The sequence below is a fragment of the Muscardinus avellanarius genome, assembly GCF_963383645.1.
Source record: "Muscardinus avellanarius genome assembly, chromosome: X".
Lineage (NCBI taxonomy): Eukaryota > Metazoa > Chordata > Mammalia > Rodentia > Gliridae > Muscardinus > Muscardinus avellanarius.
Genome location: NC_137792.1, coordinates 70,904,911 through 70,917,184, shown reverse-complemented (window position 1 = coordinate 70,917,184; position 12,274 = coordinate 70,904,911). Strand labels below are relative to the sequence as shown.

At 40.1% G+C, this 12,274-nt stretch overlaps 1 protein-coding gene across 1 annotated transcript in view; it reads right to left on the bottom strand.

Moving 5' to 3' along the window:
• MAP7D3 (MAP7 domain containing 3) overlaps nucleotides 1-10,375 on the bottom strand; it is a gene marked incomplete at both ends in the record, with an annotated part of 45,203 nt that extends 34,828 nt beyond the window's left edge. The window contains 4 exons of the mRNA XM_080718934.1: nucleotides 2,448-2,611; nucleotides 5,113-5,196; nucleotides 5,287-5,385; nucleotides 10,309-10,375. Coding sequence (XP_080575060.1) covers nucleotides 2,448-2,611; nucleotides 5,113-5,196; nucleotides 5,287-5,385; nucleotides 10,309-10,375 — 414 coding nt within the window. The remainder of the gene's footprint in view (nucleotides 1-2,447; nucleotides 2,612-5,112; nucleotides 5,197-5,286; nucleotides 5,386-10,308) is intronic.
• Nucleotides 10,376-12,274: the final 1,899 nt, after the last annotated feature.

Sequence of the window (12,274 nt, the reverse complement as noted above, 5' to 3'; positions counted from 1 at the left end):
AAACTATAATAGACTAAAACCAGATATGAAGCTTGATTTATTGAAATATTTCTGATTTATCAGTGTATTATCCCACTACTTATAAGTGCACTAATCCTCTGCACTCTCTTTCACATTCCTTCTTACATTTGTGGCCGCCCATATTTCACACTTATATTTCTATCCTGTGTCACATATAACTACTGTCTATACTTGCCTCCCCTTCTCAGATCTCCAGAATTATTTTTTTCCCTATGTCAAGTCTACTTACAGTGCCCCATGTCCCCTGTTCTGTCTGGGACTCCTGCACATTTGCTCTTTAGAGTTGATTCTCTCTCCTTGTCATTCTGCTCCTTCTGTAGCCTTGTCTGTGGCTCCCTTTCTATCTGCAGCATCTTTCTGTTAAAATCTCTTCCCTGTGTTCTCTCTCTTTCAGCTGTCTTTTACTAAGATGGTCCCTTCCCCTTCCTCTCAGTCCCTGGGGCTGTCTCTCTCTTCTAAGGACCCTCCCCTTATTATCATTCTGCAGTTTTCTATTTTGTATTCTTTGGTTTTTAACTGTCTTTTCTTAGTTGATTATCCCTTTCCTCACTTTTATTTCTTTAGCGCAGGTATATAAAATGAGGATATGTTTCACAGAGAACAATGGAAAGTAACAAAAATTCTCAGTGAGATTCTATTAAATACTAGAACAAGAAACAACAGAGAACAGCAACAAAAAACATCAAAATGGTTCAGGCTAAGTTCATCAGGTGTACTTAGCTACTGAAAAGACCAAGACAGGAGGTTTACAGGTTTCAGGCCAGACTGGGCAACTTTGTAAGACCCTGTCTCAAAATTTAAAAAAAAATTAAAGATGGCAGGGAATATAGCTCAGTAGTAGAGGGCCTTGGGATGATTCAATCCACAGTATGGCAATAAAAAGCTCAGAAAGAGAAGAGGTAGTAAAGCACATGGAAGAAAAGGCACAAGAAGAATCCTAGCATAAGAAAGATCTTTAGATGGGATGTTGGGCTGGAGATGAAGCACATGGAAGAGCAACCATGCATCAAAGAAGGGAGGAAAAAAGTGAGTACCAGAGAAGGCAAAGAGAAGAAGTTTCATGGAGAGAAATAGAACCAAAAATAAATGAGAAAAAAATGTAAAAATTAGAGCAACAGAAAATAAGACAGATTATATATATATATATATATATATTAAGAAAATGACAGGAAGAGTGTCCAAATATGGGGAGAAGTAAGAAGATGTTAAGAAAAAGGAAAGAAAGTCCTAAGAAAAAGGCAAAAAAAAAAAAAAGCAAGCAGCCTCAGGAAGTAAAAGGTCAGAGTCCAGCATTCTAAGACCTATTTAAGGGCACTGGATAGTGATTGGAATTCAGAGACTGAGAGAAAGCATCTCAGAGAACATGCCAGATTCAGAAGGGGCCAAGTGTACTTAGAATATTGTAATGGAATGACCGATGAGAGAAAAATTCAGTGTCAAGAAAGGAAAATCAAGCTGATTGTGTTGGTGCATGCTTGTAATCCCAGTACTCGGGAGGCTGAGACAGGAGGGTTGCAGGTTCAAGGCAGCCTGGGCAAATTAGCAAGACCCTCAGCAACTTAGTTGCTGAGACCCTGTTTCAAAATAAGGAATAAAAATAGGGCTGGGGTGTAGCTTGTAGGTAGAATGACCCTGGGTTCCATTCTCAGTATCACAAAGAAAAGCAATAAAGAAAGGAAAATCATACAGAATTAGGTGGGTAGCCAAATGCCCAGTATAAATAACAAAAGAAAAGCTGAGTGAAGAGGCACCGACAGGAAAGAGAGAGCATGCATAACAAAGCTATTGACTCATACCAACACTATGCCAAAGGCACAAAACAGGAGCCCAGGGAGGAGAAAAGTAAAGCAGTGCCACAAAACAAGAGCGAATGTTGACTATGAACCACAGGAGTCCTGTCAGAAAGGACCTGTGAGGAACAGGGACAGGGCAGGGAGGGAGGGAAAGTGCATGCACAAGAGAGAGCCAGGGAACAGGGAAAAGGAAAGCAATTGTTCTGATTTGGCTAAGGACTCACACAATCAGAGGAGGTGGGAGAAAGCCAGCCAAATGTGGGCACTTCAGGGAGGTGAGGAAGTGGAATGTGTCTTTAGTTCCTGACCAATAGGACAACAGTGAATGTTTTGTAGGAACAGACAGAACTGTTCAGAGCAAACTCCGGCCCACAGATATCCTATGAGCCACATCCTGAAGGCAGGTGGCGCACTGATCCTGGATCTGTAAGGCTCCTCCTTCCTGAAGCTAGTGGGTCTAAGCCACTGGGAACTTCTCAGGACAGAGCAGTTCATGGTGAGAAGAAGGAAAAGGAAAGGAGAGAGGAAGAGCTGGAGGTTTCTTTTCCACAGGGCCAGTAAAGGCAGACAAGGGTTAGAAACGTTTCACATTCTGGCAACATAGTGATTATAAAGGTTAGTAAAATGATGTACCGTGTCTTCCTCTAACTTCTGTTTCCTTTTTTCTTCTGCGGATATTCTCCGCCGCTCATCTCTTTCCTTTTGTTCTCTTATCTTTCGCTGCTTTTCTTCCAACTGCTTTTCGTACTGAAGTTTGGATTTTCGTTCTTTTTCAAGTAGTTGTGTTTCTTTATTGGCTGAAATATTCCAAATACATTTTCAAGGTGTAGGAGCCAAGAAAATAAGTTTTCCACATTACACACATAGAAGGAAAAAGCTAATAGAGCTAATTCTCTATCTTAAAACAATATAACAAGTGCTAGTAACTAAAGATTTATTATATAAATGAACAGAGATGGCAACTAAACAACCATTTTCAGTGTCTAAGCCAGATGACGCTTATCCTGTCCAAATCAAATTCCAATTTAAATTTCCTTCATGAGGTATTTTTTTCTGGTATGAGCTAAAGTCAAGCCCCACCAGAATAATATGATATGTGTGTTTGTTTGTATATATATATATATATATATATATATATATATATATATATGTGTGTGTGTGTGTGTGTGTGTGTGTGTGTGTGTGTATAAACAAATATTTATTTTTGTTGGCACTGGGATGGAACCCAGGGGCTTTCTACCTCCAGGATACACTCCCAGATCTATTTTATATTTTATTTGGAAGCAGGGTTTCACTAAGTTGCTGAGAGCCTTACTAAGTATAAACAAATATTTATATACACACATATTTGTGGTATTGGGGATTTAACCCCCCCATATTCTACCTCTGAGCTACACCCCCAGAGCTACACCTCCAGCCCTATTGTTTTCGGTTTTTGTGGTGCTGGGGACTGAACGAAGGGGGGCATTAAACTTCTGAGCTACACCCCAAACCCTATTTTATTTTTATTTTAAAATAGGTTCTCGCTAAGCTAATGAAAGTCTCACTGCTTGCTGAAGCTATCCTCAAACCTGCAATCCTACTATCTCAGCTTCCCAAGTACTAAGATTACAGGCATATACTATCACAATTGGCTCCCAGACCTATTTTATAGTTTATTTTGAAAGAGGATCTCACTATTTTATAGATGGTCTTGCTAAGTTGCTGAGGCTGTCTGTGAACCTGGGATCCCCCTGTGTCAGCCTCCCATGTACTGAGATTACAGGCATGAGCCACCACACCCAGAAATATGCTATATTTTAAAATACAAATAAAAAACACACAGTCAGGATATATGTTTTGCTTCCTTCTACTGGGACACTTCTTTCAAAGTCCTTATCTGTATGGACCATATTAAACATGCAGGTTTTACATTAAAGGACTTAGCCAAATCAGGTATGGTGAAAAATACCTGTAATCCTAGTACTTGAGAGGCTGAGACAAGAGGATCAGTTTTGCGAACAGCCTCTACAACTTAGTGAGATTTTATTTCAAACTAAAAAATAATAGCCCAGAGTGGTGGCACATACTTGTAATCTTAGCATTTGGGAGGCTGAGATAGGAGGATCCCAGTTCATGGCCAGCCTCAGGTACATAATGAGGCCCTTTCAACTCAGTGATACTCTGTTCAAAAATAAAGAATAAAAGACAGGGCTGGTTTGGAAATAGAATGCTCCTGGGTTCCTTCCCCAGTACTGGCAAAAAAAGGGGGGGGGGGCTGGAGGTATAACTTGTAGGTAGAATGGCCCTAAGGCGAATCCTCAGTTCTACACACAAAAGTACTTAACTATATATCACATTATAGAAGAGTATGCTTTCCTATATTCAAATTTGAAATATTTCAAAATAATTTTCAGCTATAAAATAACTGTACCCAAGATAATTCTCTTCCTATAGTTCCTTCATCAAAACAAAGGTAATTTATATACTATTTTAATGAAGTTGAGGAATTGTTTTGTCTATAGATTTAGAAAATCAAAGAAGAAAGATATATAGTTGAGTAATGTAAAGTTGTGACGCATACTAACAAGTAGTATGTTGTAAGTTGTAGAAAAATTATTCTTTTAGGTCCTAATTTATACAAAGTCATAGTTTAGAATCATAGTAATCAGTAAAAAGACACTTTTTCTTATTTTCTTTTCTTATATTCATGAATGCTTTATTTGAATATTTCTTTTTATTGGTACATTGTAATCATACATCATGTTGAATCACTTTTATTTTCATTTTTACAGTAATTTTTACTGAAATACCATTCTATTTTTTTGCGGGCCTAGGGATGGAACCTAGAGGCATTTCGCCTCTGAGCTACAACCTCTGCCCTATTTTTTATTCTTTATTTTGAAACAGGGTCTCACTAAGTTGTAGAGAGCCTCACTACGTAGTTGAGGCTGTCCGCGAACCAAGATCCACCAGTCTCAGCCTCCCGAATGCTGGGATTACAAGCGTGCGCCACCACGCCCGGCTTCCATTCTATTTGTTTTTATAAAAGTTAAAGAAATGTTCATATCTTAGTTTCCAAAAAATTAGAGATAAAAGAAAGTACAACTTTAAATGTTACTTAATTTAGTCAAATATTTTTTTCATGGGCCTTCTTTATCTGATTTAATATGTGGATTGAATATTCAATATAACATGTTTATATAATAAAACTATAATCCATCATATAAACAGATCAGAAAAAGTATAACCAATTTGTAAATATACAACTTTTATATAAAATTCATTCATTGTACTCTTTAAAAAGTCTAAAATATACCTTCTTGTTGTCTTTTTCTTTCTTCTCTGCGTTCCTTTGCCAATTTTTGTTTTAAATCGTTTTTAAGAACCGATCCATCTATTACTTTAAAAAGAGCAAATAGTTAGACATTAGTATATCAAATCTTACAGATAAGACGCTTTGACTTCCATTAAAAAATTCTAGAAATTATACCAGGTTTGAATGTTGATTTTATACTTGAAGAATGTTCTACATAAAGGCTAGGCCCACTTTGACTTCGCCTTTCTTCTGCAATTGCTTGAGCTGCAGCAACTAAAATATATGACGATAAAACAAAAGGATTAGATATTAAAAATATGAGCAGGTAAGCCAGGTGTGGTGGCACACACCTGTAATCTTAGAACTTGGGAGGCTGAGGCAGGAGGATAAAAGGCCCAAGGACAGCTTCCCTAACTGTGTTTTCGGAATGAGTTCAATCCTCAGTAGAGAAAAAAAGAAGAAAAAGGAAAAAAAAAGAAGGGAGGAAGGAACTGAACTTGCAAGGAATTAGAAAAAATTAAATTTCTCCATAACTTAGAAATTTAGAGAATAAGATATTAAGAATATATGGATCCAAGCCTGGAAGCAAAGTCTAAACAGTGAAATCCTGTCCCAATATTAAGAAGTACAAATATAAATGACCTACATCAGAGGCTTTCTACCCTAGTGGCACACTGGAAGCATCTGAGTTGCTTAAAAAACATTAGCAATGCTGATTCTTCCCCTCTGGGTATGAGGCCCAGGAATTTGCAATTGTTAAAAGCTATATTCTTTTTCTTTCATGTGTTTGTTGTGGGAGGGAACAGAACTCAAGGCCTCCGGTAGGCTAAGCACTAAACTAAGCAGGATCTCTACCACTGGGTAATATTCTCAGCCCCTGGAAGCTCTGTTTTGATGCACATTGAGAGTGGATGAAGAACCCATGTGTAGGAGGAGGAATCTCCATGACGTATCATTCTAGGTAGAAAAAATGTCAAGCAAACAAATTTAGATTTCGCAAAGTGCTAACACGTGTAAACAGGTTGAAAAGAGATATATAAAATTCAATAAGGGCACTGTGTAAGATTATGAGAATAATTTGAGGGAAAGTAAGAAAAAATAATTTGAGGGAAAGTGAGAAAAAAGAGAATACACAAAAGAGCCTTTGAATTTTGATTTTAATTTTAATTTTGAACCTTTTAATTCCATGCACAGATGCATCTAAAATGCCCCATAATGTTCAGTATCTTCAGGAAGGGCACAGAAAATAACAGGGAAAACTGGAAGTATGTGACACTATACCCAAATCTGTTTACTATATATCAAGAAAAAATACAATAAAGATGGGCACCTAAAACAATTAGGGGAATAGAGGGATGTTTTTGTACTTTCAAAGTAAATGACACTGAGATATTAGTTACCACAGAGGAAAGCTATCTGAGAGTTATTTTACAGAGTAACCTTGAAAGTTATATTACAATTGCTTCCATAGAGACCATCATTTCAAAAGAGAAAGTATTTTGGATTTACCAGCTTAGGTGATCTATGGTCTAGAGAAAGTCAAACATTATTCTTCTCAACTTTCTTAGTATTTCAACTACTGGCAATTTTGTGAACTTTCTGAACTTGTACACTAGTGTATTAACACAAACTCTTAAGCCGAGCGTGGTGGCGCACGCTTGTAATCCCAGCATTTGGGAGGCTGAAAAAGGAGGATCTCACTTTGCAGACAGCCTCAGCTATTTAGTGAGGCCCTTTGCAGCTTACTGAGACCCTGTTTCAAAATAAAGAATAAAAAGTAGGGCAGGGGGCATAGCTCAGAGGTAGAATGTCCCTGGTTTCCATCCCCAGTGCCGGAAAAAAAAAGAAAAAAAAAAGAGGAAACAGTGAACCAAATCACATACAGACGAATGTGGTATTAATATTAAATCTGACTTTTAAACCTTTGTATTCAAATCCTCACTGGCAAAATTAAATTCACAACAACTGGCTCAAAAATTTACTTCAAATATTCAGGAGAAAGCCTTTCTGTCTGGACTTAACCGAGTGAACATTTAATTAAATTTCATTGAGGGAATATATTCAATATTCAGTTAAAATTATGTACTGATGCATATATAAAGGTAATAGCAAGTGCTGGGGGTATTGCTCAATGGTAGAGCTCTTGTACAGCATGTGTGAGGTCCTGGGTTCCACTGCCTGTACTGGAGGAAAAAAAGTAGTATCAAAATACAGTAAATATGTTATTCCATTACATTATTTCTGCAGTTCTGATCCCAATTCTAAATCCAATTAAGGGAAAAATGATCTTTTGCCTGGAGGTTAAAGAAATGTATAGAATTTATTACTAAAACTAAATTATAAATCTTAATCAATACTTATTTAATTTTACTAAAAACGTCCATGCCAAATAATACATCACTTCATCATTTACAATGTTCATATGTATTACTTCATTTAATTCTCAGAACAATCCTATAGACATTTTTATTTTCCCCAATATTTGTTACCAATTAGAAAAATGAAGCTAAACATAACTTTCCTAGGTCATACAGATAGTACCAACAAAGACAGAACTCTGCTGGACTTTAAAAAGCAACTGTAAGCCAGGTTTGGTGGAACAAGCCTATTAATCCTAATACTTGGGAGGTTGAGACAGGAGAGTCATAGGTTTGAGAACAGCTTCAACAATGCATCAAGACCCTCAGCAATTTAGTAAGACTCTGTTTCAAAATAAAAAATAAAAAGGGCTGAGGGATAATTTGGATGTAGAGTGCCCAGGTTTCACTCCCAGGTACCAAACAAAAAAGCAACTTAACGTGTTAAGAAAAAATGAATAGGAAAACTAAGAAATCTTCAACCAGGGAAACACAAAAAATAATGCAGATACACAGAATTTTGTCTAATACAGAAACAACCAATATTATAAGGCTGAAAAGCTTCCAAAAGACTCCCAAAGTCAGGCTGGTATGTTGGATGCTAAACTAATATTAAGGTTTCTCTAGCTCTAAAAATCTATGATAGCATGGCTCTCAATCACAATAAATTTTTCTGCAATTGTATAAATACTCCTTGAATAACTGATCCTAAACTGAGGAATAATGTGTGGATTGAGAAAACAAAGCGGGAAAGGCGACAAGTCAGTGGCAAAGTTTCTTACACTCATCTGGTAGAACTATTTAATAAACTTTATTTTAAAACAATTCTATATAAAAAATAAAACATGCTTTGTCAAAACAAGTATATTTCTTTGGTACACTAAACCCTGAGCATGGTGCTATAAACCGAAGACATAACTCAATAAATGTATATGCATAAATGTACATAATGTATATATTAATGCATACATGTATAATGTGTAAAATAAACATGTAGAATTACTGTGCACCTACATAAGTTATTTGTTCAGGACACTGTTCTATCTCATGCAGTGAGACTCCCAGCAGGAGATGAAACTGACCTTCTAGCAAAAACATTCCTTTGTCTCTTTGACCTCTTCAGGAAAATGCTGAGACCAGGAAGGCAGTTCTATTGGAGCTGCTACTCTCTGAAAGTCTACCACGTGATGTTTTCCATTGCTAACAAGAAAGGGGCAAGGATGTAAACGAGGGTCCTAAAATCTTTTAAAAAGTCTTTTTGGCAGAGGTTTTTTTGTAGTTTGAAATGCTGTAAACTCAATCAATGGTGCTATAATTTTAAAACACTTTCCAACACTCAATATACAAATGTTTTATACAGACCTAAGCTCCTTCAACATATTGGAATACACACTGGTTAATTACAATCACTGAAATAAAGTAGTAGCATGAGCCTTAAATATCAATAAGCAATAAAATAATTTACTGCAAACACTCTGGGTAAATCAAAAGCTAGAGGCAGAAGCAATCTTCTTTTTAATTTGCTTCTGAAACATTCTTTAAAGAGTTGAGTCAAAGTGTCCTTCAGTAATACTGGGTCTCCCAATCTCTTTTCAACTGCAAATGAAAAAGAAATCCCTAAGTATTTCAAGAAAAAACAAACAAAAGTGTTTTATTCGTGTTCATGGCAGAGGGAACTACTGAGGGCAGGCTGAAAGAAACCTCCTGCAGGCAAGAAATTCTATCCTTCAGATATCTGATCAATCTCCTGAACCCAGCACTGTGCGGCCAAATGTGATGACATTAACACCTTGCTGTGTGTGCGTGTGCGTGGGAGGGTGGCTGGGGATTGAACCCAAGGGCACTCTACCTCCTAGCTACACCCCCAGCTCATGTTTTTCATTTCGAAACAGGGTCTCATTCAGTTGCGGAGGACCTCACTCACTAAATTGCTGAGGCTGGCCAGGAACCTGCGATCCTTCTGTCTCAGCTTCCCAAGTAATGGAATTGCAAGCGTGAGCCAGGGGCCTCACTAGGTTGCTGAGAATCTCACTACATTGCTGGTTTGGAATCCTACGACTCTCCTGTCTCAGCCCCTCGAGTACTGGGATTACAGGCGTGCACTACCACGCCTGGTTTACATTAACAATTTTTTAGTGTAAGGGCTTTTGGGCAAAGGGAACCATTGAAAGGAAAGCTCTCTGAAGTGCTGAATGTTGATCACTTCAGCCTAGGGTCGGAAGGTGACATCTTATCCAAGTCATGTGCTACAGCAGGCAAATTAGTAGATGCAGAGCCCAGTTTTTTCCCCAACTTTCAGTCTCCCGCCCCCCGAACTCCTTCCTCACTGGACTCTGACCAGAATCTGGGTGAGGACAGGCCAGGCGAGGGGAAAACTCAAACTTTCCGAGCCCGGAAACGGAGCGGCAGAACGGGGTTCCCAGGGGTGGGGGTGGGGGGGGTCTCCGGGCAGCCAGGCATCCGTTGGGACCGCCGCGCCAGAGTGCGCCGCGGTCCCCGGAATCGGGGTTCGAGTCGCGCCCGCCCTGCCCGCGCCCGTTAGCTCGCCCGCGCCACACCCGCGACACTTCGGCTGTTGGCAACGACAGTTTGGCGGTTGACAGCGGGACTTCGGCGACTGGCAGCGCCGCCCAGCCGTTTCCCCACCCTCCCCCGAACCAGAACTCCCCAATTCCTTTCCAGGATCTTGGGGGGAGATGAAGAGGGAACTAGGCGGCGCGAGGCAACTCGGCAGAAAAGTTTACTGGAGTCTGCCGCGCCACTCCATCTGTCCCGGCGGCCGCAGGAATCCGCTTACTGCGCTCACACCGCTTTCCCCGGGAGCCACTGGCCCGCTCACCCATACGTTCCCGCAGTCCCCTCAAGGATGTACTGCCCCCGGCGCCGGCGACAGTGCGGTCCGCCATCTTCGGAGCCGAGCTGGGAACCACCGGTGGCTGGAGGGCCTTAGCGCGCAGGCGCCAGCGCGGCCTCTGTGGGGACCGCAGCCTGGACCCCAGAGGGCGGGGTAGGGCGGGGCCCGAAGTGCCACCGCACCGCCTGCGCACCCTCGAACTAGGGAGGGCGACTTTTCATACACCGCCGGCTGGGCTAAGACCACCCGATCTGGAGAAAGTCTCTCCTGGGTTCTGTGTGGTACTTCTGGTGAGGCCTGGGCTCCAGCCAATCAGCAGCCTCCTCTGCCATCCAACATTCCTGCCTTTATCACCTCTACCTAGCAACGCAGTTAACGTCCCATCCTTCCCATCCATTCCTGCAGTGAAAGTGCATTTACAGAGGGCCTGCTCTGTGCACTTACATCATGACTTTCCTAGTCTTTGAAACACTACTCAAAGGCCCAAGTTGAGGGAAGAGGAAGGAGGGGGTTAGCTTGCTGTGAGGTGCTAGGGACCTTATCAGGAAAAGAGACTTCTTACTTGGTTGTAGGGAAAAAAATCATGACACTGTTAGCTCTCAAAGTTAAGTAGAAAAATATAAAAGGGTGTTTGGACACCTTTAAAGCTAAGGAGAAGTTGAGCATGGTGGCGCACGCTTGTAATCCCAGCATTTGGGAGGCTGAGACCGGAGGATCGCAGTTCACCGACAGCCTCAGCTACTTAGTGAGGCCCTCTGCAACTCAGTGAGACCCCGTTTCAAAATAAAGAATAAAAAATTAAGGCAGGGGGAGTAGCTCGGAGGTCAAATACCTCTGGGTTCCATCCCCAAGCCCGCAATAAATAAATAAATAAATAAATAAATAAATAAATAAATAAAGCTAAGGAGAAGACTTATTGACATGAATCTCTCCAGATTTGGTGGTAGGTCCTTAAAGGTTACAGAATGTTTCTCTCATTCCCAAGGAAAAACAAAATTAGCCAGAGGTACATCACTGCATGGAAGCTTGCTTATACAAGGCAGTCACCTCCTTAAGGTTTATTATCAATAGGTGCATTTACTACACATGGTTGCAGGAAGCAGTTTATGGTTGGGGCTGCATGAGACCCCAAACTGGAGCAGAAGACCACTTCCCTACTGAGTCTGAAAATGGCATGGAAGCTATAAAGTGGAAAAAGCTAATAATAGCAAATACTTATCTACTAAGTGCCAGGCACTCTTCTGGCTGCACTACCTGTATTAACTCATTTAGTCCCCCCATGACCCTATGATCATATCCATTTGACAGATGCTGCAACTAAAGCACAGAGAGGTCAGATAATTTGTCCTGAGTCACACAGTAAGTGCCAAAATGAATTTGAACCCAGGTCTCACCATAATATCCACATGCTTGGCCTTATGTGATAGTGTTTCATGAGAGATGAGACACCAAAAAATTATAAATGATTAGTATTCAGAATACACAAAGATCTAAAAGTCCATAAGAAAAACACAATTTCCAAACAGTGGGCAAAAGTCAATAAACAGGCCTCTCACAAGAAAGAAAACACAAATAGACAATAAGTATTTTTAAAATACTCAAAATATTTTGTGTGTGTACTGGGGATTGAATTTAGGGGTGTCCTGGCTCTGAGTTATACCTTCAGCCCTATTTTATCTTTGATTTTGAAACAAGGTCTCATTAAATTGCTGAGGGCCTAGCTAAGTTGTTGAGGCTGGTCTCAAAATCTTTCTTTCTCAGGGGTAGTGGTGACACACCCCAGCATTTGAGAGGCTGAGACCTGAGAATCACAGTTTGCAGACAGCCTCAGCTACTTAGTGAAGCCCTTTGCAACTTAGTGAGACCCTGTTTCAAAATAAAGAATAAAAAAAGGGCAGGGTGTGTAGGAGGACATATGCTCCTAGGTTCCATCTATAGACCCATAAAAAAA